The 26,455-nt window shown below is 37.2% G+C and overlaps 1 protein-coding gene and 1 long non-coding RNA gene across 8 annotated transcripts; one reads left to right on the top strand and one right to left on the bottom strand.

The window, feature by feature from the left end:
* Positions 1-5,468: 5,468 nt before the first annotated feature.
* LOC148132044 (uncharacterized) lies at positions 5,469-8,319 on the top strand. The gene is made up of 2 exons (XR_015747532.1): positions 5,469-5,556; positions 8,178-8,319. It is a non-coding gene; the product is annotated as an uncharacterized LOC148132044 (long non-coding RNA).
* Positions 7,096-18,147, bottom strand: ALAS1 (5'-aminolevulinate synthase 1). Of its 7 annotated transcripts, none has more exons than XM_026683537.2 (11): positions 17,850-18,147; positions 16,316-16,528; positions 14,869-15,081; positions 13,981-14,130; positions 13,648-13,870; positions 12,418-12,602; positions 10,927-11,106; positions 10,677-10,841; positions 9,388-9,656; positions 8,277-8,439; positions 7,096-7,369 (listed from the first exon to the last, which is right to left on the bottom strand). In XM_026683537.2, the coding sequence occupies exons 2-11, from the start codon at positions 16,512-16,514 to the stop codon at positions 7,209-7,211; spliced, it is 1,908 nt and encodes a 635-aa protein (XP_026539322.1). In that variant the 5' UTR covers positions 16,515-16,528; positions 17,850-18,147; the 3' UTR covers positions 7,096-7,208. The 7 variants fall into 7 exon arrangements, with proteins under 7 accessions (XP_026539322.1, XP_026539321.1, XP_087811042.1 ...); XM_026683536.2 differs by having other exon boundaries at positions 16,316-16,563; positions 17,850-17,980; XM_087954916.1 differs by having other exon boundaries at positions 16,316-16,563; positions 17,367-17,871.
* Between the last annotated feature and the right edge of the window lie 8,308 nt (positions 18,148-26,455).

Below are 26,455 nucleotides of genomic sequence, written 5' to 3'. Positions count from 1 at the left end.
TTGGGTTTGTAGAATTCACTGGATCTAAAATGACTCTAGGCAGCACGCTGCATGAATGTAACCAATGGTTTCTTATGCATCCTACACAGTGCAGGCTATCTTGAATTTACAATCCCAACTTGGGAGCAGAAATTTCATTGCTAAGCAAGGCAGTTGTTAAATGAATCATGCAGTCATTAAGTGAATTCAGCTTCCTCCCCCGTTGACTTTGCTTGTCAGAAGCCAACTGGAAAGGTTACAACTGGCAATTGCCTGGCCCAGGGATGCTGCAACTGTTGCAAATACAAGCTAGTTGCCAAGTGCCTGAATGTTGGTCATGTGATTGTGGGGATCTGCCATAGTTATAGCTGTGAGAACTGGCCATAAGTCCCTTTTGTCAGTGTCCTTGTAACTTCAAGCAGTTGCTAAACAAATGGTTATAAGTTAAGGACTGCCTGTTCTGGGTTTGTACACTGTATTAGTCCTTATTGTAGCATTCTTAGTTTCAGCTTAACAGTCTTTAAATCCAGCTTTGTGTCTTCAGGAGAACCTGGTTAAAACACGCCATAGTTTAGCATAGTGGTAAATGTGTAGTTTACAGGCAATCAGAGTCATTGATCTTTATAAACTCACATACACTTTATGTTCCTCGTTGTTCTTAGATGTCATGTTCCATAAGCCAAACGATATTGGGGCCATGGTTACACAAATGCCATACTGAAAGTCCTCGACGTACGACCTCAACTGAAGCCAAATTTTCTGTTGTTAAACAAGACATTTGTGAAGTGAATTTATCTCTGTTTCACGAACTTTCTTGCCACAATTGTTAAGTGAATCGCTGCAGTTGTTAGGCGAATCTGGCTGTCCCATTGACTTTGCTTCTGCAGATGGTCGCAAAAGGGGATCCCATGACCCCAAGACACTGCAACCGTCATAAGTATGAGTCAGTTGCCAAGTGTCTGAATTTTGATCATGTGACCATGGGGATGCTGCAACAGTCGCTAAGTATGAAAAAAGATCATAAGTCACTATTTTCAGTGCTGTTGTAACTCAAATTGTCACCAAAAAGGCTGTTGTAAATCAAGGACTACATGTATAACCTGTTTTAGAATAGAATTCTTTATTGGCCCGGTGTGAATGGACACACAAGGAATTTGTCTTGGTGCAAATACTCTCAGTATACATAAAAGAAAAGATACATTCGTCAAGAATCATGAGGTATGACACTTAATGATAGTCATAGGTTACAATAAGCAATCAAATCATACTAGGAAACAGTCAATATAAATCATAAGTATACCAGCGACAAAGTTACAGTCATAGGTGGGTGATAAGGAGTGATGGCAAGATTAACAGTAATAGTAGTGCAGACTTTGTAATAGTTGAACAGTGTTGAGGGAATTATTTGTTTAGCAGAGTGATGGCTTTTGGGAAAAAACCTGTTCTTGTGTCTAGTTGTTCTGGTGTGCAATGCCCTGTAGTGTCGTTTTGAGGGTAGAAGTTTTAACAATTTATATCCAGGATGTGAGGGGTCTGCAAATATTTTCACAGCCCTCTTTTTGCCTCGTGCAGTATACAAGTCCTCGATGGAAGGCAGATTGGAAGTAATTGTTTTTTCTGCAGTCCTAATTATCCTCTGAAGTCTTTGTCTGTCCTGTTTTAACATGTTATTGATTAAGAGTAAATAAAGTTACACCTATATACGTATATAAACTTATTGTTCTTCAGGTCTGGTTTAAGGTACTATATTTTGTGGCAAGAAAGCTAAGTAGGTAAGGCAGTACCCAGAGCTTTGCAGTCAAAGGACATGATTTCTCTGATCAATTCAGTCTTTTTGGTGCCTGTCAGAGAGAAGCTCCCAAGAATCTTTCCCCCTCAGTGGTGGGATTCAATTTTTTTTTTACTGCGGGTTCTGTGGGCGTGGCTTGGTGGGTGTGGCGTGGCTTGGTGGGCATGGCAGGGGAAGGATACTGTAAAATCTCCATTCCCTCCTCACCCCACTCCGAGTGGAAGGTTACTGCAAAATCCCATTCCTTCCCCACCCCACTAACCTGCTTTCCAGCTCCTTTCTCCTGTGCAAGGCAACAAAAGAAGACCCAGCCAATCATCTGGGACTCGGGAGGCAGAGAATAGATGGGGGCGGGGCCAGTCAGAGGTGGTATTTGCCGGTTCTCCAAACTACTCAAAATTTCCGGTACCAGTTCTCCAGAACTGGTCAGAACCTGCTGAATACCCACCTCTGTTTCCCCCCACCCACCCCCGCAACTCAAGAGAGCAGTTAGGCAAATAATTAATTCTTGGCTGAATTCCCACCCACCCATCTTCCTTAAAGGGCTTTGATGAGCCTCAAGGCAGGAGCCATATTTTGCAAACCAATTTTTTTTTTCCAGAAGTAAAAACAAGGAATAACAATAAGAGGATAAGGATGCAGAGAATGAAGGGGGATTCCCCTGCTATCATCTGGCAGGACGAGCTTATCGCGGAAGCTAATGGACCTTTGCCTTAGGGCACATCTTACCTATTGCTCAGGGAAAGGATGATGTCTGACTGGACAAGGGTGCCTGTAAGCGCAGTCAGCAAATAATGCTTCCAATCTGCTTTTAGAAAGTCATTAATTAATGCAGTGATCCCCAACCTTTGATGCCGCGCCCGGTACCGGCATCAGCTGGCGCCACGCCCGTCAGCATAGCTGGCGCCGCCATCTTTTGATGAAAGGCCCGTAATCATCAAAAAATGGCCGCGTCGTGAGCTTTGAAAGTCACATCCCATCTTTTGATGCGGCCGTGACTACCGAAAAGCTCACCGGAAGCACTTTTTCATGAAAAGATGGCGGCCCAACGAGAGTTGTTCGGACGCGGTCGCGGACCGTGGGACCCTGAATTAATGGATTTAATTTAATGGATTTAAAGAGCAGTGGTTAGAATAGCTAACCCTGCTTACTGCCAGGAGTTGGATCCTAACTGGCTCAAGGTTGACTCAGCCTTCCGTCCTTCCGAGGTCAGTAAAACGAGGAACAGATTGTTGGGGGCAAGATGCTGACTCATAGTGCTGTAATGCACTATGAAGAGGCGTATAAGTCTAAGTGTTATTGAGATTAGTATTTGCAAATATGCCTCTATATATTTGTATATTTGCATATATGCTTCTCTATGGTTAAAGGGATACATTGAAACCAGGGAGAAAAGATTCAGGATTGTGTCACAGTTTTCACTGATAATTTTGAACCACTCAAACGTCTCAGCCTAATTTATTTTACTGGATTGCTTTTTAGAGAACAGATAAAGAGAAATTCCTGCCTCTGCCCTGGTGGTCTCCCCATACACCACCTGAGTGAAAAATGGAAGGATAAAAACGCAACAATAAGTAATTTGCAGAATTCCATTCTGCATTACTTCGATCTATGTAGACTTGCTAGGATGTGGAGTGAATGTTAATCCCTTGAATTGAAAGGCTGGATCCAGAACTCTGCAAATGATTCAATCTATTCCAGTTTGTTCTGGAGTCTGGTTAAGCCAGATCTATTTCTGAATCTAGAAAATGGATTCCAAAAAATCAGACTTCTGTTCACCAATATTTCTGTGTGAGGAAGATGGCTATAAAATTTCCATTTCATTTCATTAACTCAACTTTAATTCAGTTTTCTCATGATTATTTTAAGGATTTTAAGAACTACAGAATTTTTTTTGCCTAGTGCAGAATAGTTTCAATATAATCAACATAAGTGTGTGTTGATTTCTCGGTATAGACCAGATGTTTAATTGTCTGAAGAAGTCTGCAATACTATTATTTCTGATCAAGTCTGTCTCTGAAATTAAAACTATATCAGAAATTATAATATTTTTTTAAAAATTAATGATTTTTTATGAATTAGAGAATAAAGAAGGGAATGTCAACAGATACATGTTTTTTTTAATGTTACTTCTTTGAAGCTAATCCATGATAAGGTGTTTATTTTCAATCTATTGGATTCCTCATGGAATTTATCAAAAGGGATTTTTTCTGTTGGTGATGTAAGAATCTTGAAGGTACATTAACTTATGATTGGCTATGTTTGGTTTAGGTTTATTTTTAGAAGTATGTTGTAATATATAAAAAATAGAAGTCTGGATAATCATTTTCAAGTTATAATTATGTTATATTGAATTATATTCCAAAACAGTGGAATCAGTTTTTCAGAAGCTTTAGTTTTGTTGAATATAGAATAATTATATTGAGAAAATGTTACTATTTCAGAAATTGGATTTAAAAAATGTACAATGTATCCATTCTTTAAAAGGTTACTTTTTCTGCTAATAAAAAAATGACCCTTCCCCCTTGGCATAGATTTCATATTGGATAATAAACCATACTTTTAAAAATATTTAAAATAAATTTATTTTTATTTTTTTTTGTTTTATTACAATTTTATAACTAATGAATGTGTAAATATTACTCTTTATTTTTTGTGTGTTTGTTTCTTGTTTCTTTTTAAAAATTGCAATAATACCCCAAAAAGCTTTACAATTTTCTTTGGACTTTGATAGAATTAAAGTAGTGATAATCAATAAGGCATCTGATTCACTTTATTAGAATTTTGATCAAGTAAGTTTTTGTGTGGAAGAGAAATGATTAACTATTAATCATTATTTAATTAATGTTTAGAAAGTATATGTATTATGTTGTACATGCTGTTAGTGCTGTAAACATGAATTCCTTGCAAAGAATATAAAAATGTACTGTAAAGAAAAGCCTATTGTCGCCATTTCCACTAGGGGGAACTTTTATATGAAATAAAGCTACAGATAATTATAGCGTTCTGAAAAATTCTGAAGTGCAGCTACAGGGCATTCCTTATAGTCCAGCATGCTGGCTTGGGAATACTGAAATTCAAGTCCACACATCTTAAAGTTGCTGTCTGAAAAATAAAGGTTTAATTGTTATAAACTATCAATAGGGGAACATTTTGCTTGGATACCTTTACTTTTACCATCAAGCACCTCTGCTACTACCATGTAATACCTTCTAACAGTAATAAACTAGAACAGTAATAGAGAAGGTAGGAATCAAATATATTCCAGATTTTTCAAAATATTTGTTCCACTTTCGCGCAATATAATATCATGGATGTCACCATATCTATTACTGATTTAGAGTAGAGTGGAAGGAGAACTAGAACCCATTTTGAGGAATGGGAGGGATGGAACCAAACATGTGAGAGGCAGAAGACCCCTGCTCCCCCCGCCACTGGAGACTTGTAGAATGAGCAAAAAGATACAGTATATGCCTATGGCCTGTCATGCCCTTTTAGAAGAAGGGAAGTCCCTGAAGAACATAGCAACTGTACTAATTCAAAGTTTCTTCCTCAGCATTGAGCTATGGTGCTGTTGATGAAGGAGAAGGGGAGCAAGAACAAAGTTAACTTTGGATCCCCCGTCCTTGTTTGAAAAATTTGAATCCAAAAATTGGATAACATTGAAGTTCTTTGATAAGAAAGCCCAATTGCTAATTGGACATCAACAGGTGAGGCAGATATGACATTTGCATTCCAGGAAGCAGACAATGATGAAAGGATATAAAAGGAATGTTTCAAATCACAAGGTTAGTCCCATTTACCCAAAAATGCTAGCAAGAAAAGATGTCCTCAGTGTACTGTAAAAAAAAATGCAGCACCATGCCAATAATGGCTTCTTTTTCTGACTCAATTCTGCCAAGGGCAGCAGGCCAAACTATTTCAGGTGCAGATGAAAGCTGTATGTGCCAGCTATTTTTTCTTTTGTTTAGCAGAAGCATGTTCCAAAAAGGCTGAAAAAAGAATTTTAAAAAGGATTGCGTTAAGTATACAAAACATCTGTTAATATGTACTCTAGTAGTTCAAAATGAAGTTCAAGGTCCTAAGAGTTGCCAGATTACATTCATAATTCTTATGGATGTATCACAACATACTTAAATCTGCAGTCACACATTTTATTTAAATGGATGAAATTCCATTGAACTCATTGAAGCTTATCTCTAAATAGATATGGAAGTCCATCAACTTTCCTTGGGAGACTAGTAATCTAACTTTGTCTAACAGGCAACCTACAGAATATCAGGATTTTAATAAATATCTAACATGAGAAAACCAACTAGGTATTACTGAAAGGGGCAACAGTCTACCCTATGTTTTAAGAACTCTAGCCTAACACTTAGTAAAACTTAAGATTGCTCCCTTACTGTTCTTAATACTTTTCAACCATTCACCTGTTTCCTTTTTCTTCAAAAATTTCCCCCTAGAAATACCAAGTTTATTCACAATTGGGTACACTTTTGATGGCTTGTAATAAAGGCATTGTCCAAATATAGATTTTGGAATTGCAATAAATTGCACAGATAAAATAAACAAGATGTGAATTTTTGCCAAGTAGAAGCAAGTACATCATGCCAAGCCAGAAGCCTGGCCTACCAATCATGATAGAGCACACTTGGAATCTAACTATGGCTCCATGATCTTATTTCATCTGTGTAAAGTCAGACTGCTACGTACAGTCTTCACGCTATCCATGTCTTGACTAGGACACTAATTAGCTGCGTCTAGTCAGGGACAAAATAAGACCTTGAGGAACCTGTGAAATGTTAAAAGAGGGATGTAGCTAACCTGATGTCCAGAGGGAGAAAATTCCACTGGCATAGAAAGCCTACTTTCTGGGACCTGCTAAATGTAATTCTCTGATAGACTGGGACCTGCGGTATGCCTCCTCTGCCAGATCATACATATATTTGTAGTGATTTAGATTTGAAATACAAAGAAGTCCTCTGTCTAGCCCGTAATAGGTAGCCAATGTTTCTCATTCATTTTTCTCCTTTCAAAGCACTAAATATGTGGTATTTCTTCTGCATTCTGCTTTACTTCTTGCTACAAGTTGGTACATATCCCCCTCAAAGTGTGGCTGCATAGAGCTAAAATGTATAATGAAAATGTACAAGTTTTCTCATCTCATATTTACTTTAAGTCATGGTACCATGTTACTAAAAATGAAAGATCAAGTGTATTCATAACATGGATCTGTTATATACAGTATTTCAAAATCAGTAGAAATGTATTTTATATCCATATGACAATGGGAAATGAAATTATAGAATAAAGAACTGGCAAAAATCATCTTAAAGTTTATTTTCCAGAAATCTGTTCAGACCATAAAGAGGCACATAATAAACTATAACATATATCCTGAATATCTGACTTCTAAACATAGATGAAGCTGCAATTTGTTTCAAGCAGTAGCTGATACAAGTTTACTCATTCCACTGAAGTAGGATCTTTCTCTTTCACTCATAACTTCAAAGTGCAAGGGTCGACTACAGAAATTACATTCCCCTGTGGAGTGGGGTTTTAATTCTAGTCCCACTTCCTTCCAGGTACTTAGCAGGTTGTCTACAAGAAAAGGAAAACATAGTTGATAATTTAAAGTTTACTTTCTTCCTCAATTGTAAGCTTTAATTTGTGAAAAATATTAACGATAAAAATCCAGCAAAACCTAAAACACTGCTTTTGTTCTTTCAGTAATAGATTCACTGTTGTCTTAATTCTGAACGAGTTAATTGCACATAAAGATTACTTTTAAAGTGTTAAGTACTATTACCATTTAAACGTGTGTTTGTGTGTCTTACAAACCTCCGAGTAAATCTTAAAATAATTCCGAAATCTATTCTCTCTCTACCAAATGCTTTCCCTAGAAATTGAAAAGTTAAAGCATACTAACATGTTTTGACCCTTTCAAATGCTTTATTCAGCCCCAAAACACAAATATGTGCTTTGGACACTTGTGGCTTACTACAGAGAGGCAGGAGATCCATAGTCTTATCATCAGAAGGTTCAATTCAAGAGCAAGTTACCAACAAGGAGGCATATTTGATTGAAGGCCCTTCTAAAAAACACCAAGTAGTATTGATGATAATTTGTCTTAATCACAGAAAGTGTAAATTATCTAAACAAGTGCAGCTAAGCTAGAATCTTACTACTTGTCATAAAAAACTATTGGCTAACAAATCTGATATTGTTATCATTGGTTGGTTTTTCTTAGCTGCTATATATGTTATTTATAATTTTCTTATGTGTTTTTTCTTGTTTTTAAGTACTTTTAGCTTGCTAGACTTATGACATTTGAGATGGGCAACTACATAAATTGAATGAATAAATTCAGCTTAGAAATTGAATGATTGATACTGTTCTATTTTTACAGCTGAGAAATTGCATATACAGGCCGACAACTTTTTCTATATGAAGAACGCACACATCTTGTCAAGAATAACACCTTAAAGCTGTTTTTTTTTCCACTCACCAATAAAATAATTCATCATTTGTGGAGTGTGGTGTGGTGTGGGGGCAATACGCAGCAACTCTTCTCCACGTGGCACAGTGGGATAATTTATTGCCTGGACATAGATGCTATGTTTGTTCATCATTTTATCACAGATCTCAGTATTTTTAGCAGCATCTGCAACCTGAAGTTAATAAAAGATTAGATGAGTTTCTAGGCTGAAGGCACAATTTATTTTGACTAACTGTAACCATTCTGGTAAAAAAGTCAACCATTACATGGAACAATGCTTACACCTCATAACTGTGTCTAATCTTTGCTAATGAGATATAAACTATATAGAGACAATAGAAAAGTGGTTATGGAAAAAGTAGGCAAGAGCCAGAAGAAGTTGGGAGAAGAGAACAGAAGTTTTCTTGCCATCATCAGAGAGAGGGTTCTTTCAGTTTTGCAGACCCAATATATAAGTCACACTGCAAGGAAATTTGCAGCCTTGATGCACCCCCTGTATTCTTTTTTGTGGTATGAACTCTTGGGGAAAAATATTTTGTGAAACTGCTAAATATTAGATGCACAATTCTTAATGGAAAAAAAAAAAATGACAGGAGAAAAAAGTGGTCCCATTCTATTCGGTATCATATTGGCATGCTATTGGGCCTCAGTTGACAAAGTGATTTTTTTTTTTTTACAAAGTACAGCTGTTAGCTCTCCATGTCCAACTGGATAAAGATGCAACGATTCTTCATTACCGGAAACAGTCTAGAAATCAAATAACTTTCATCAAAAATTGTTATCATCCAATGATTCTTGAAAAGGTTTATTAGGTTTATTTACCCAGTCACCATCAGCTGTTTAATGAATCCTCCCCCATCCCTCTATCCATTTCTTCTACTATATACATATCTGTATCCCACTCTCTCTCTCTGTATATATGTACCTCTCTCCCACCTCTCACCATCTATCTACCCCTATTCGTTTATGCAATGGAACTAGCTATACATGTATTAGGTTTAATACATAAAGTTTAACAAAAAACAAAAAGTTATGATCTGTAAGACATGTCTTTTCTCTATGCTAAAATTGCTGATGCTTCCAAACTTTATTGTAAAATCATAGTATGCTAAATATTTACCCTGATAGGAATGATATGACTGGGACAATGCACTACAGGAAGCCCAGCATCCATCAGCATTTGCCTCATGAGTTTAACATTACGTTGGTGTTGTCGACGAAGGACTTGCCCCTCTGTACTTTTGAGTGTTCTCACAGACTCTAATGCACCAGATAAAAGCATGGGCGGTAAGGAAGTGGTAAAAATGAAGCCAGCAGCATAGGAACGGACCGTATCTATTAAAGAACTCGTACTGGCAATATAGCCTCCCACACAACCAAAGGCTTTACCTGAAAGGGAAAAAGAAGTAGAACTCTTAGTTCTTGGTATCTCTCAATCAACCCAAATAATACAAAAACTGGTATCTTAAGCAGTACTTTTCCAATATCAAATCTTCTTGCAGGAGGTACCTTTATCATAATACTGCCATCAAGCATTTCTGAATTTATTTTCTATATTATAAAGTAACACCTTAAATAAACCTTACTACATTCAAATTAAAGTAATGTGAAGCTTTCACTTGAAGTTTTGGTACATGATGAACTCTCCATACAAAGGTAGCAATTGTTCATTAAGTGCATTACATGGAAGATTAGATTTTTGTCATCTATAACCAAAATTAGGAAATTGTTGTGTAATGTTTTGCCATCTCTAATACATGTTCTCATTTGCTTTTACTGCCTTTTGTGCAAGATCCCAAGAATGCAAACATATCAAACTTCACTTGTAAAGCAATCTATTAGGAAAGCATACTTTGGGTAAACCAATAACTCTAAATTGCAAAATAGGAGCAAGTGGAGTTGACGACAGTCCTCTCTCTATTGCACAATACTAACTGTCAGTTCAAACTTCCTTTAAGTTTAAATGGATTAAATTAGCTTCCCTTAGTTCAAACCATGCTCTGTTTGCTTTAAAGATTTTCAACCTTATATTTTATCTGTAAAAAATACTGGTTTCTACTATATGGATTTACTAGTTCTGTTCCTACCAAGTGTCCTTACACAATTACCTCATCAATTTTAAATATCAAACTTGTCTTTAAAGATCTAAAAAGAAAAGCAGATTTTTGTAAAGTTAATTATATTTTCAGAAACATTGAGCTGAAGATAGTAAGATTTAACCCAAAATCAACCGGGGGGGGGAGGGGGGGGGGGGGGGGGGGGGGGGGGGGGGGGGGGGGGGGGGGGGGGGGGGGGGGGGGGGGGGGGGGGGGGGGGGGTATCCCTGGAGATTTAATGTTTATCAAACACTGTTTTGACTCATTTTAGTTATCCTTCAAACTAAACTTCAGCACATATGAATATACTTACCAAGTGTTCCAGAAATAATATCCATTTTATGCATTATTCCATCTCTGTCTCCAATGCCACCACCTCTTGTTCCATAGAGCCCAACAGCATGTACTTCATCTACAAATGTAATTGCTCCATGCTCATGAGACACATCACAAAGCTCTTCCAATGGACAAACTGCACCTAAAACAAGGTTATATTTATATTTTGGTGTTATAATTATTATTTCCAAAGTTTCAGTAACATGTGCCCCAAACATCAAACATACCATCCATCGAATGAACAGTTTCAAATGCAACTATTTTTGGAATAGATGGATCAGATTTTTTCAGGAGTTCTCTGAGGTGACCAACATCATTATGTCGAAATATATGCTTTGGCACTCTACTGTTTCGAATCCCCTGAATCATAGAAGCATGGTTTCCTGAATCAGAGTAAATTTCACAATCTGAGGAAAGGAAAGAAAGAAAAAAAGAATAAAAGCAACTCAATAGTTTAAAACATTACAGCCTGATCTTCTTAACTTGGATATTTATTGATTTACAAAATAGAACTGAGACAACTAACAACTAACAGTTGGAAATCAGATGATTCCAAATGGCAACTAATACCTCATCCCCAGTAACAGCAGCAATTTAATGGATCCCTCTAGCTATGTATCAAATAAAAATCATGAGGCAAGAAAACTCTTCCAACTCCCTCAAATATTGGAGCTACAATCAGATATTAGTAAATTACTCTTATCTAACATGGATTTCATTGTTTGTTTTTGGGCAACAATTACACAAATCCAAGTTGTCATTTAAAAAAAAAAAAGGGGGGGGAGACCTTGATATCTGGGGTAGGTACATCATTGAAAAGATAAATTTCATGCTAGAAATACAGCTTTTATAAAGTGACAACAATGCTTTAGAGTTACACTGGTGCTGCTATGACATGTTTCCTAAATATCACCAGATACCCAGCTCGTGTTTTGGAACTCTGGCTTAGCAAGATGGATTCTATCAAAATTAAGTTTTTCTTGATTGTATGGATTTGAGGAGAATCTTGCAAGAAAAACACTCTATTTTATTAAAGGTAGTCATAAGCATGTACTCATGTAAGCATATATCTTATACACCTCATTTTTAAAAAGTAGCTCCTGATGAAGAGTTAGCAAAAAAAGTACAGATATGGAATTACTATCTACCCTTGATAAACTGCTAAAATTATCAATTATGGCTATAAGGTTATAGTTTTGAACTAGCAACTATTCTTATTTGCAACAACTGCATGTGAAAGGGAATCAATGGAATATAATACAGGTAATCCTTGACTTACAACCATACATTTAGTGACTGTTTGGATTTAAATGGCACTGAAAAAACTGACTTATGACCATTTTTCACACTTACGACCATTATTGTATCCCTGTGGTCATATGATCAAAATTTGGATGCTTAGCAACTGGCATGTATTTATGACGGTTGCAATGTCCCAGGGTCATGTGATCACCCTTTGCGACTTTTGACAAGCAAAGTCAATGGGGAAGCCAGATTCACTTAACAACTGTTATACTAACTTAACCTCTGCAGTGATTCACTAAACAACTATGGCAATAAAGGTTGTAAAACTCCCTTAACAACTGTGTCCCTTAGCAATGGAAATTTTGGGTTTGATTGTAGTTGTTAAGATGAGAATTACCTGTAGAAGAAAATACTATGGAATGATTATCTTAAACTATTTACCCTGCAAAATAATAGGAAAAATTAGATCTTACCTGGTAGCATTTTAGCTAATGTGAAGAGTGTTGAATCATTTGCTACAAAGCAAGAAGAGAACAAAAGAGCAGCATCTTTTCCATGAAGATCAGCCAATTCTTTTTCAAGATCAACATGAAATTTGCTGGTTCCTGAAATATTTCTCGTGCCTCCTGCTCCTGCACCATGCTGTTTCAGTGTTTCCCTGTGAGAAAGTTTCCAACAGTGGCATCAGAACTACTTGAATAACATTATACTTGCAAATTGGGTTTATGCTACTTTATATAATTATTTATAGAGTACTTAATTATCTCAGATTTTATCCAAGATTCCAAAATCTTAAGGAACAAGTAACCAATTTGATGAATTTAATGAATACACCTCAAAATTAGGTTCTGTCTCAAAAAATATTTTTTTTAAAAGAGGACTGTCAAAAACCCATTTAATCAAGTAATCCACTTTGGATCATGGGGTTGAATCCAGATTGGTCATGCTTCAGAGCTGACCCAATGAAATCAACAAGATGTGAAGCAGTAACAACTAAAGCTAAGCTCATTGATTTTACAGTTTTACTGTGATCAGTTCTGCACAGGAAAAGAAATCTGGGCATCTCTTGCAACATTCTTAAAAGCACAGCAATACAAGAGCTTGACATTTGAAGGGAATGATTAGTTGGATGGTAATATACTGTATTTGTATGTGACTGACTTTCCCTGAAGTTATCTACCCGTCCTACCTGAGGGGAAAGGGTCAGCAAGCTTCAGGTCCTTCTTTGAAAACTTGCCATGGAACCATCATGCCTTTTCTACAGCTGTCCCACCTTATTCTTATGGAATAGAATGAAGTTATCTGGTTGTGGGACATCCCAGGGGATGATTCAATGCTGGTTTTTTTGTTTTGATTTTATGGTTTTATGAATTTTACTGCTTTTGTGAGCTACACAGACTTGTGTTTAAGATGACTGGCCATACAGAACATTTAAACACATTAAATATAGCTGTTCTATTTTTCACGGGACCTTCAGAAGGCCAAGGGGGGAAAAGGGTTGGCTTTTGGCAAGATGGGTGACAAATACATTTAATAATAAGAAAACAATGAGTACTAGGTAGAAGAGGGATCCTCAAGATTTATCTAACACAGTACATCATAATCAAAGAGGATCTAGAAATTAAGTCATCTAGTCACCTTCTTAAAAACGATTGTGCAAAATTCTACATACTAATTATTTAATTTTTAATTAAAATACTTACATAACAGCTCCACAAACTCTAGGGTGGCGACTCATCCCAAGATAATCATTGCTGCACCAGACAGACACTTCTTTCTTGTTGATTAAGGATTCTGAATAATCATCTGCCAGGGGAAAAATCTGGGCTCTTCGATTCACAGTTTTAAACACACGATATGTGTGGTCTTTTTTCTTCTCATCAATCTTCTTCTCAAAAAACTGATCATACTGAAAAGTCGAAACAGCTAAAAATGAAAATACCAAGCTGAAATATTATTTCTATTTAGATTTAACAAAATATTGAAAGCTGCAGGTTTTGATTTCTATCAGTCGGTTCAACAAAGCTAATCCTTACATTTTGGCAAGTTTTCCTGAAGCAGATGAGACACCCTTTCTGGCCTCTGCTTCAACATTATGTCCTGGAATTTCTTCAACAAGCCATTTTTCTTTTCATCATCCACCACAGCATTAACCTCAACAGTACTTTCTTGTGTTTGGGTAAATTCTATACAGTAAAATATAGTAACATTAACAATTTAAGAAGACATTCCAGAATAGTTGAATTATTCAAAAAGATTTTATATACAATGTTACTGAATGGTTCTATATGTTAGTTTTCCATATGTAAAGCCTGTTTGATATGTATAAGCTATTACAGGGATTCTCACGGGCAACAACTATTTTATATGGCTTTCATTTAGAACAGGGGAGTCAAACTCGTGGCCCACGGGCCGGATGCGTTATGCCCATGCCCGGTTTAGCGAAGGAGAAAAAAAGCTGTGATATGTCACATGACAACGCTGTGATGAGTTTAATACCCCTGATTTAGGATATGATAGATAATAACATCTTAGCCTATGGCATATGTAACTAATTCAGATTGTGGCCTAGTGCCATTCAATAAGTGTCATAAAACAAGCTTTATTAATTAATCCAAGTGAGTAATAAATATCAGCTAACATAAAATCTAAGCCAACAGAAAAAAGAGCTCAATTATAGTTTAAAATCTGGGTAAAAAGCCCTCCCTTTGTCAAATCAAAGTTTTCCGCAATTATTAGTGAAGGAAAAGTATGTAGAATCAATAGATGAGCATGGACTTTAAACAGAATTATATTTGAAAAGTGTTGCAAATTTATATCCAATTTTAGAAGTTTAATAATTTCTCTCTTTAAAGCTGCTTAGCAGAACTACTTTTGTGTATGTTGTATAAACAGACATTCAGACTTCCACAAGCGAAACACACCTTTTCTTACAGCTTGCATTTCTTCCACATCCTCCTGGAGTTCCCTGCTGGCTTCACAGAAAACGTTGTTTCCTTCATTCACCTGAGCTGCCAAGAATGGGCATTTACTCACAGGAGCTTGATTAGCACTTGGGCTACCAGCAGATGGTTCACTTACAAAAAGCTGGGGTCTGCTTGGGTTTTGCTTAGCCACATCGGTGGAGTTTTTGTTCTCTGAATGAAAAAAAAAAAAATCATTACAGAACAGAAAAATGTGAAGCGGTCATTGAATAGGTATTTCTTGACTCTGTACTTTCTGTAATATTGCTTATCCTCAAGAAGAACATTCTAATAAGAACGTTATGTATGCTTTTAGTGTCTTAAATACAGCTTCTATGCGCTGCATTATTCAAGGTCCCTTAAATATTAAAAAGTAAAGATGGATTTCCTTCAAAAACTATTAGCATTGAAGATATTTTCTATTCAAAGCCTTCCAAAGAGCAGATTTATCCAGCAAAATTCTGTTAGACTATGCTGTCCATTATTTTGCTTCCCTATAAATATTTTTTCTATTTATTGTCTGACATGTTTATTTAAAACACAACTTCATTTCACTATTTGCAGTTTAATAATTTGAAAAATTCAAACTAGCTGTACTTCCCATCAGCTGTTTTGACTGAATGCATGCATATAATTGTAGCCAATAAATACGCAGAATCTTTTGCATGCTCTGTGTTTGCTCTGAAGAAAGTGGTTAGATAATTATATCTACTTATAAGAATAAACATACTATGAAGTTCAAACAATGCAATGCTGAATTTATGGCTTCTAGAAGTTTCCTTCCCATCAGCAGGCTTTAGAAGTCTTATTGCTCAATGCCTAAACAGTGCCAAAACAGTTATTGAAAATATTTTTTACAATATAAAGCAAGAGATTATAAACAGGTCTTTACAGCATACTACTCTACACAAGCCAACTTTCTTTACATGCTCTTTTCTTAGCTTTATGCTTTTCTTCACCTCTGTTCCTAGTTTCTGCTGGATGCAAAGTACAATATACTTTGGCCTTTAACAGTTTAACTCATGGAATGATGTTCAAAGTTTAAATAGGCTGCTTTCCCAAAACTTGTCAGATAGACTTAACATAAAAAATTATTTTCAGAATTATTAGCAAGTCAACTTATTAAGAAATAAAGTGCAGCATGCGTCAATGCAGTGCTTATGTCCAAGATCATTTCTAAATGGAATAAATTGTTAAACAATATATACAAGCACATTTTTCCCATATGAGGCAAAAGATTTTTGCAAGATCGAATCTGGGTTGTTTACCGGGAGCAGAGGTTTATTCTTCTTCAGACCCAGATCTGATGTTGCAACATTATCCTGGGACACGTATATTTGCCTTCATTTGTCAAAAGATTTTTGTTCATGGCAGATCAAACTAGTCAACTTAGTAAGTCTAGACTTACTCTCATTGCCAGAAGTAGATTCTTCGGTTTGCTGGCAGTGCGTTGCTGAAGTGCTTATAGCTCTTGAAGCAGGCTTGGTCCCAACTTCCATCATTTTGGGGCAATTCTGAGCATAGAACAGAAGGGATTTGCCAGCCTTCTGCAAGAAAGCCTGGGATACTCTTGACAGGAATGGGCAACGACGAACAATGGTTTCCATTTTCAGAAATCTGGCTGAAAGCATAAAATAAATCGGCACCTCATATACCCTAAAATGCACACAAAAAATGTACACAGTTGTTTGCTTTCAAGTTAAATGCTAGGTTTTTTTTTTTCATATACCATATACAGTTTATCATATTTAGAAAGTACAAAGCTTTGGATCTATTTGAAGCTTTCATATATACATGAGATACATTACAGCCTACACTACATATCTACAGGCTAAGTCTTGGGGGGAAAAAAGCCTTTCTTTTGCAATACTGTAATGTGTGAAGCAATCTTTTCACAGCTACCAGAAGATAGCAAATTTAGTACCACCACATATAATCAGACCACACCGAGCTATATAAATATCTGGAAGTACTGATCTACAAATTCAGAATTATGTACCTTTCGTACTTCTCTAAATACAAATATGTGGTATGTTGGAAAATATATTGCAACAAAACATTTTTGCTAAGTTACTGAGTTATCGGACTACAACTTAACCTTGAAATTAACCTTCCATCTATTGGCAGGGTACCTAAAGTTACCTTACAATATAAGCCTTTGCAGTGTTAACGTGATCTTGGAAGCAGATTTTCAGAGACCATGAAACATTGCAAGGGGTTGTTTTATAGCATCGTATTTGGTAAATAAAACAATTGGAGGAAAGAAAATTGGAGGGGGGGGGAAGGTGGAGGATCCAAAACTAAAACTCTGGTACCCTCAGTTGTCTGTATGGGTACCTTCAAGTCAGCCTTGACTCTTGATGAATGAAGTTTTCTTGGCCAGGTTATGAGAAGCCGTTTGCCATTGCCCTCCTTTCCCAGCACTGGGAGAAAGTGACTGGCCCAAGCTGCCTTTGTACCTCAAGACAGGGCGAGAACCGGCGTTTCCCACTGGCGCTGGCCTTTAAGCACGACACCAAACTGGTCCCCAACTGGTCCGCAAGTGCTTGAAAACCCCTCCCCTCAATGTAAAGAGGCTTCAATCCCAGCAGACCCCGAGATGCCCTCGGACTCAGCCAGGCCGGGTCGTTTGGGATTCCTGGCCAAGAGAGCGCCGTTCTCTGTGGCGCCTCTTTCCTTTAAGACAAGGGCGGGGAGGGTGAGGTTCCCTCCCGGGGACGAAGCCCTCTCCGGCCGCCTTCTGCCACCGCCCTGGCGATGCCAAGCGGCGACTAAGACGCTGCCCGCCCGTTCCCGGTTTTAAACCCCTCCGGTGCCTCAGCTGGGCGGCCTCACGCAAGGTCAAGGCGAGGAGAAGCCGCCGCTTTCCTCCACCGCTGCGCCCTCCCCCCCACCCGACACCCCGAACTCCAGGCTGTCCTCGCGCTGGCTCCGGCCCTCACCTGCCAAGCCTTTCCCGTTCTGAGAGGTTCGCTCGGAACGCCGATGTATATAAAGTTGAGCGTCAGGGCGTATTGCGCAGGCGCAGACGAAGGTGCGCCCGGCTGGATCTTGGCAGCTGCGCAACTTGGAGCAATCTCGCAAGAGAGAACGGAAGTAATCCGTCCGTTCGTCTCTCTGCGAATGTATCGCTCCGCCGTGATAAAAGAGACCTCGGGGGGTCCCACCGCTTTCTTGGATCGAGATGGGGTGGGGGTGGGGGTGGAATGGGGGTGTCGCGCGGGAGAAGAAGGAGACGATGAGGGAAAGGGAATAGGTGGAATTGCAGCCAGTAAATAGAGTCGGAGGTGCTGATCTCTCCAAGGGAGAAGGGCAGTTTAATTATTTATTTAATTATTTTGTCAAGCATGCATTTGATAATATATATAAGTATAAACATGATTATTAATACATGAAATAGATACGGGAACATTAAGACAGGGACGGTATAGGCGGGTTGGTGCGCTTATGCACGCCCCTTAAAGACCTCTTGTCTGGTTGTCTCTCCCCCCTCCCCCCCAAGCTTTCAGGCTCAGAATATGTGTATTTTCGTACGTATAAAACAAGTTCCCTCCTAAAGTGGGCAGGAGTAGTCACGCGACTACTTGCACCGATCCGATTGCAATGAAGCCAAACTAGGACACGGAGCATCCTCGACCGCTTTGCGGCCGAGAAGTTGCGCAAGTTCCTGGGATGAATGTGGGGAATTTCCCCTCCTTGTCGACGTCGGCAGCGGGAAGAAAGGAAGGAGATCTTATGGAAAGATGCAGTTTAGGCCCATCTAGGAAACTTAGGAAATTCACATGAATAGTCTTTTCTAAACACAATAAAGAAGTCCATTGGATTCAAGCTAACGTGCTTGGATAGCAGGCAGGCTTATTTTAACCTCTATTCCAGGGGTCTCTAATCTTGGCAACTTTTAAGCCTGGCGGACTGCAACTCCCAGTCTTAAAGTTGCCAAGATTGGAGACCCCTGCTCTATTCCTACCAGTGTGAGTTTTGAATCTTTGCCAAGTGGGGAAAAGGAAAGATTCCGCCTTTTCAAAGAGGAAAGTATTTCCTTAGAGAATGATTTTCCTCCTTTCTGTTAATGAGGGTGGCCGTCCTGTTTGCCAGCCTCGGAGAAAGAGGTGAAAAGCACGGGTTGCTGAATAGTCAGGATGATCTGGATCAAGTTTGACCCGTTTGTACTCATCCTAGGTTGGAACCGCGGGGCGATCAGAGTTGCCAATCTTTGCCTTTCTTGGAAAACCTGTTCTGCAATCTGAACTCTTACAGTAGTTTGCATGGGAAAATCTGCGTTCCTACCAATGCCTGCTGGGGAAGAAAGGTTATGGCTTAAGATACTTGGTGAACCCTGTGATCATTAAAGTGATCATTAAAATCATTTAATGAACCCAGCCAATTATATATTTAGTGAAGCTTGGCTTAAGATAATAGGTAGTCAACCTACACATATTCAAATGTGTGTGCTTTCTCATTAGTTGTTTCAACTTTTCAGAAAGAGATTGGTGGTTGTGAATGGGGTCATATCTCGAGCTCTGTATCTTAGGCACCTCTGAAAAATTACAGGAAAGCTGTTTTCTCAGCTTCTCAAAGTGCAAATAAAGCTCGTCTCCAGGACTGAGAAGTAGGGCTCTGTGGTCAAATCTCCAAGCCTGACAGATGACTGGGCAGCAATCCACAAAACTCTGATAGTGTATTGTGAGTGGCGGGGTGAGAGTATTCATTACAGGTGCTTGTTGTGTTGCTTGTATTTTTACATTATACATTAGCCTTTTATCACCAAATGGAACTTAATCAACGTTTGCCCCAGGGCAGCAGAGGCAGACTTCATTTTATTTTTGTAGGCCTGATGATCTATAATTTAAGTTTAAAACATGAACTGGAAAGACATAGAATGTGTTAGTTTTTAAAAACCAGGTTTGAGTTGGCATGTTACGAAACTTGTAACGATGGGCAGAGTGCAGGCAAGTGAGGAATGGACATGTTTATAGCTGAAGAAAAACATGCGGGCATCTAAAGACACCTCCCATACAATAAAATCCTGGCTTGGACCCAAGGCTTGGCTAAAATTTGACTGAAAAATTCCAGTCTACACCAGCCAAGAGAGATTTGATTGTACTATTCACTATATTTGCAAACAAAGGTATACTATATTTGCAAACAAAGGTATACTGTATTGGGAAGCGCTATCTCTTCATTTAAGGAAAGCAGTTTTAAAATTTGAGCCTGAATGTTTTGGTCTTGGTTTTCTTTATTTTCTTTTTTTTGAACAAATTTTATTAATTTTTAAAGACATACAAAACATAAACACACATAAACACAAAACATAAAAACACCTCTTTTCTGAAAGTTGCTTAGTCCCGGGTTAAAACTCTTGGTACAGACACAAATTCAAATTCATATTCATTTTGCATACCATTCCATATCTTATTAGCATTTTCAGTTTTCTATATAGCTTCTCTCTTTTAAATTTTCTTAATTTTATTTTATTTATCTCATCTCAATTCAAATCATAATATTTATTATTCTTTGTCTGTTCTATTTCCAGCTATCCATTTATCTTTCTTCTTTAAAGAGGTCTTGGTTTTCAATAGCTGAAGAGTAAAGTAATTTAAAAGTTTAGCTAAAAATTTAGTTCGGCAGCTGTTGAACTGCCTTTCAGAAGCAAGAGGGAGGAAAACAACTTGAAAGCTAGCAAGCTTCAAATATTCCTTACAACAAGGTATTTTTGTAAAGCAAAAATAAACTCTCAAAAGGAACTATGATGTATAATTGTTTTTGACATTATTGAGAAGTCAGAGCTCTGAAAGGAACTTGCTTCCTAACCAAGTCCATATTTATTTTATGCTAATAGTGGTAACTAGTGATTTACCACTATGTATGAAGGCTAGTCCCTTTCTCTTCCTCTATTCAGAGTTAAAATGTGACTGTCTTTCTTCTATTAAAAGAAAGTGGGCGGGAAACAAACATGAGTAGGTGTGGGCTTATTTCCTGGTTATTGCATGCGAACGATGTATGACCTCAGCACTATGATTCAACAATTCCCAAGTTTAAAAATTCACAACAATAAATATATGCAATGTAACAAATGAAAACAAAATGACTCGAAGGATATTGGAAGAGTTCCTGTTTTCTTAAACTGTGTGCTACTACACTGCCTTTTTCTACATTCTCAAGTTTACATATTGTATTATTATTGTTTTATTTTTATCCTGCCTTTATTACTTTTATAAATAACTCGATGGTGAGTGTATGTAATGCTCCTTCCCCCTCCTATTTTCACCACAACAACAAAACTCTGTGAGGGGAATTGGGCTGAAAGTAGTGATTGGCCGAAGGTCAGCCAGCCTGCTTTCATGCCTAAGGTGGGAATTAGAACTCACTGTCTCCTGGTTTCTAGCTTGATGCTTTAGTTTTCTACATCCAGTATGATTTTAAAAATAGTTTTAAATTGGTTTTTATGTATTAACTAATAATCGTAATTGGATTCCATTGATTCTGAGTTGAAATGCAGGTTTTTTTGTTGCAGAAAGTCAGATAAGCAGGGGTGGGATTCAACCAGTGTTACTACCGGTTCGGTGACTACATTTTACACACGTGCGTGTAAAAAAAACCTTAAGCTGTGCCGCCCGGACAGCTGAAAAGCACTGTGCACGGATGTGCAGCATTTGAAAAGCCTCTTTTTTCCTGCTTTTTCTACCTCAGCTGTGCCGTGCAAAGCAGCTGAGGTTGAAAAAGCAGGAAATAAAGGACAGGTAAGAGCCCAGGCGGGTGGATGGGCCAAACAGCAGCAAACACAGAACTGGTTCGATGTCTGCTGCTCTTCAGAGCTACCGGTTCTTTAGAACCAGGCAGAACCGGTAGTATCCCACCCCTGCAGATAAGTCTACACAAAACATGAAAAAGCAACAACTCAAATTCATTAGCTTGCATTTATTTTTCTTACCCAAGTGAGTTGAGGGGTTTGCAGCCTCCAAAGGCATTCCTTGTATGAAAAAGGTACACTTCTGTCAGTCACAGTGCTTTTTGGGAGGGATGTTGAGATTTTGGCTCTGTATCATGTCCTTTGTTAGGTTTGTAGAAAGATCTGATGAGCTTTGATGGAGCCAGTGAGGGAATGATTTATGTTTATGTACTTTTCTGGTACTTTATTTCTCTATTCAAGCTTCTCAATCATTTACAACTTTCTCATACCATACTATAGCACATTAAACAATTTTACCCTGCATTTCATATGCTGCCTGACTATCTAATCACAGGATGTGCATATAAATTTATAGCTTGCCTTTCTTCCTAAAGCTCAAGGCAGTACACATAGCAGTACCACTTGAAACTTTGAAGGTGTGTGTATTTTGGATGTTTTTGATAAGGTTTGCACAAGATGTTACTATTATATTGTGGATTGAATTCTGTCTCGGTTATATATTTTATCTATTGTTGTTTTTCTGATGTGCATTTTGCATTGTGATTTTATGTGGTGGTAGTTATCCAGAATTGCTATGGCAAGATGTAATAAATAAGGAACATTTTACACAAAATGATATATGAAATCCAAAACATGAAACATGGTCATGTTTTTATTAGAAGGAAATACAATGTCATGCAGCTTTAAACTGTACTGAGTTCTCTATAGAGATGTGCATTTTTAAAAAAATGCTCTGCACTGCCTTCAGACTGTGGCATATCTCTGGATTCTGGGGTTAGATAGGCAAATTTGGGAAGAATCTCCTCCAAATAAGGAGCAGTTCAAGATGTTCTGGACATCATAGTCATGATAAAACATAGTCCTTTTTGGACTATGTCAAGGACTCTTAAATTGCTTTCAGCATGAAGAATGAGCTTATGAAAACTGATGAACTGCCACACAGTTGTATGGTCCAGAGGCAGTTCAGCATGATCAAGATTTCTCTGGGAAATTCCTGTTGTGACTCAGTGATTTCCCCCCCATTCCTAGCTCTTGAAAACTCCTCCACAAGCCAGATGATACCAATGGGACTAGGGGAGTATTTGTAGAAGATGCGGCAGGTTGTAATATTGTCTTATTTCTTTAGTTTGTAACAATCCTAACCTAAAATACAGTAGAGCTCTCTCTAATGAATTTGTTTTACACAATTTCTGTGCTGCTCCAAACCCAAGAGAATGGGCAGATCACATGACTTCTGACTTAGGGTCAGAACTAAGCAAGTCCTAAATTTTGTTGTTGGTCGTTTGACACAATTATATTCAGCAATCCTTCATGAAGGGAATTCATTTATATTTGCACAGCTACAGTGCTCCATTTTAAAGGTTACAAATTGCAGAGTTGGTGGTAGCTTCCTATGTCCAACTTGATGTTGCATTCTGGAAGCTTCAGAAGTTTGCATTTAACATTATGCATTTACTTTTTATAGGGGTCAGGGTTGGATTGTTTTTCTCTTAAAACTTCAACATGGCTATTTACAATTCTTGGATATATTCCCAAATATAAGAAAAATATGCTGTTTCAAATAAATGGCCTGAGCAGGCCAGTGTTCTGTTCCCACAGGCCAATTAATTTTCCATAGAATGGTTATGCTCAGTGCCCTACCAGCCATCCTCTCATGTTTCCCATGGTATTGATAGACATGGGACCTCTTAACAATAGTTATAATATCTATTAATCACAACAAATAATTTTATTCCATTGTTAAAACATAAAAGTGTTTTGTAGGTATTGCACAAGTGTTGCATGCATTCCCTCTTCTCTATCCTTCCAAATCCATATAAAATACTAAATATCTCATTTCATGGATTATTTTGACAATAAGTAATAACATCAGCAAGATGGGATATTATTAGCAAACTTGAGTAGCAGTAGCTACAATACTCTGTAGTTAATACTCTCTTTCAGTAAATATATTATTCATTTTATCAGATACACAGAGCTCCTTTATGAAGAAACAAACTTTAGGCAGAGCTTTTCATTTCAACTGTATGAGCTCTAGTGATCAAAGGGTGGTGCAGTAAAACTTAATTGGTTTAATGAGATGTATCTTGTTGAATGTTGAAAGAATATAGGCAGCACTTATGGCAAATAAGCTAGGCTAACGTAAGACCAATGAAAAAAAGTAGAAAGAAAGAATCAATTTAAGACACTTCAAGACAGACATAGTTGGATATATGCCTTAGATTCTTAGCTGTGCATTTAATGGAAGTCTTTTAAAATCTATTTTAGTTTTACTATTGATATAATCTGAAGGCAGCAGAATTATAAAATTGGACGTCATAATTACAGAAAAACCTTAGAATGTTGCTACTATTACTACGTATTATTTATTAGATTTAATATAGCATATATTTTATTGAAAGAAAATTTAATGTTTTCGGACTCATATTGGGGTGCATCTTCGCTAATCTCGAAGGAGGAAGGTGCCATCTATAAAACATTTTATAGGCGTTTTCTTTGTATGCTACCGATTTTGTAATTTTATTATTTCTACCCCAGACCTTTTCCCATTCTGTTATGGTGATGCTACGTCCTATATTCCTACTCCAGGCTATCATGTTCCCTTTTACAATTTCTTCTTCTAATTCTACTTCTAATAAATAATTATAAAATTTTGTTATATTTTTTTTGCCTGATCCTAATAAAATTTTATCTAATTGCTGGAGTTTATTGTTAATTCCAAATTCTTTCTTGTCCTGTTTATATCTACTTTGAATTTGAAGATATGCCCACTGATCAATTTTTAGTCCCCGCTCTTGAAGTTCTTGCCACGATTTCAAATTTCTTTGTGTATCCAATAGATCCTTATATTTAATCATTTTAGTGATATCCAGATTATTTGGGTGAATCATCGTCTCCATTGTTGAAATCCAAATTGGTATTTTTAAATAGTGTATTTTCTTCCAATTAGTTAATAATGAGTCTCTGATTAGGTGTCTGTGAAAATATTTCTGGCTAGTTTTCCCTACATCCCATAAAAAAGCATGCCACCCCCTTTGCAAGTCATGGCCTTCTAAGAAGAATATTCTCTTATTGGTTAAATTCACCCATTCCTTCAACCATACTAAAGAGGCTGCACTATAATACAACTCCCAATTTGGAAGTGCCAGCCCTCCCCTGCTCTTCATATCCTGCATTGCCTTTAAATTTATTCTAGGTTTTTTCCCTTGCCAGATAAATTTTACAGTTATTTTATTAAGTTCTTCAAAAAAAAAATTTGTGTACTTTGATTGGGATCGTCTGAAATATATATAGGAATTTTGGAAGAATATTCATTTTAATAGCAGCAATCCTGCCTAATAATGAAAGTTGTAGCTTGCCCCATGTTTCTAAATCCTTCTTTACCTGTTGCATCAATTTATCATAATTATTTTCCTTAAGTGTCTTACAATGTGCTGTCAACCATATTCCTAAGTATTTAACTTTCTTTATCACTTGTATTCCCATAACTTCTTCTAGTTCTATTTTCTGTTTTTCTGTTAAATTTTTAGTCATTAATTTTGTTTTCTTCCTATTAATTTTAAGTCCTGCTACTGCTCCAAATTGTTCTAATTCATTCATCAATTTTTGTCCTCTTTCTATTGGTTCCTCAATGAAAAAAATCATATCATCCGCAAACGTTTGCAACTTATATTCTTCTTTCTTAACCTTTAATCCTTTTATGTCTGGGTTCTGTCTAGTTCGCATTAGTAATGCTTCTAATGATAATATGAAGAGCAGGGGTGAGAGTGGGCAGCCCTGTCTGACTCCTTTTTCTATTTTTATTGGGCGGGTATATTCCCCATTTATTATAACATTAGCCTGTTGTGTATCATAAATGGTTGTTATAATATTTTCAAATTTGGTGCCTAAATTCATATTATAAATTTTTTGGATTAAAAATTGCCAATTTAAATTATCGAAGGCCTTCTCTGCATCTAAAAACATAAGTGCAATTTGTTTTTCGGGGTGGGCTTCGTAAAATTCTAAGACATCTAGTACTATTCTTAAGTTGTTCCTGATTTTTCTGGTCGGGAGAAATCCATTTTGATCTTCATATATATGCTCATTTAACATTCTTTTTAGTCTACTTGCTATAATAGAAGTGAATATTTTGTTATCAGTATTTAACAGTGAAATCGGCCTATAATTATGTATATATCGGGGATCTGAATCCTCCTTCGGGATCAGAGAAATCAATGCCCCCCTCCATGAGTCCGGAATCCTGGCTGCCAATAAGACGTCATTAAGAACTTCCACCATAAGAGGTCCTATTTGTTCTGCTATTGCCTTGTACAGCTCCCCTGGAATCCCATCTGGTCCTGGGGATTTATTGTTTTTCTGGTTCTCTATTGCTGATTTCAATTCAAACCAAGTAATGTCTTTGTTTAATAATTTTTCCATTTCTTCCCCAATTGCTTTATCCCTCACTTCATCTAAATAGTTTCTTATTCTTATTTCTTCCTCCTTCGAGATTAGCGAAGGTGCACCCCAATATGAATCCGAAATGCTGGAAATGCAAAAAAAAAAAGAGGGAACTTTTTTCCATATGTGGTGGTCCTGTACAGAAGCTCAAAAATATTGGCAGAAAATTAGAAATTGGCTGGAAGAAATGACAAG

This window comes from Notechis scutatus, chromosome 2, assembly GCF_049901735.1.
Source record: "Notechis scutatus isolate UNSWTSFEM ecotype Mainland chromosome 2, rNotScu1.2, whole genome shotgun sequence".
NCBI lineage: Eukaryota > Metazoa > Chordata > Lepidosauria > Squamata > Elapidae > Notechis > Notechis scutatus.
Note: the sequence above shows the minus strand (reverse complement) of the source record. Positions and strands in the feature narration are given on the sequence as shown.

What these genes read in the sequence shown, in the direction of transcription:
- ALAS1 (XM_026683536.2), bottom strand. Translation starts at nt 16,538, where the DNA reads ATGCTTTCAGCCAGATTTCTGAAAATGGAAACCATTGTTCGTCGTTGC. An exon ending in TCAGGAAAACTTGCCAAAAT is followed by an intron (nt 13,871 to 13,980) that starts GTAAGGATTAGC and finishes TTTCATTTTTAG; the next exon opens with CTGTTTCGACTTTTCAGTAT. An exon ending in GTCATATCATTCCTATCAGG is followed by an intron (nt 8,440 to 9,387) that starts GTAAATATTTAG and finishes TATTAACTTCAG; the next exon opens with GTTGCAGATGCTGCTAAAAA.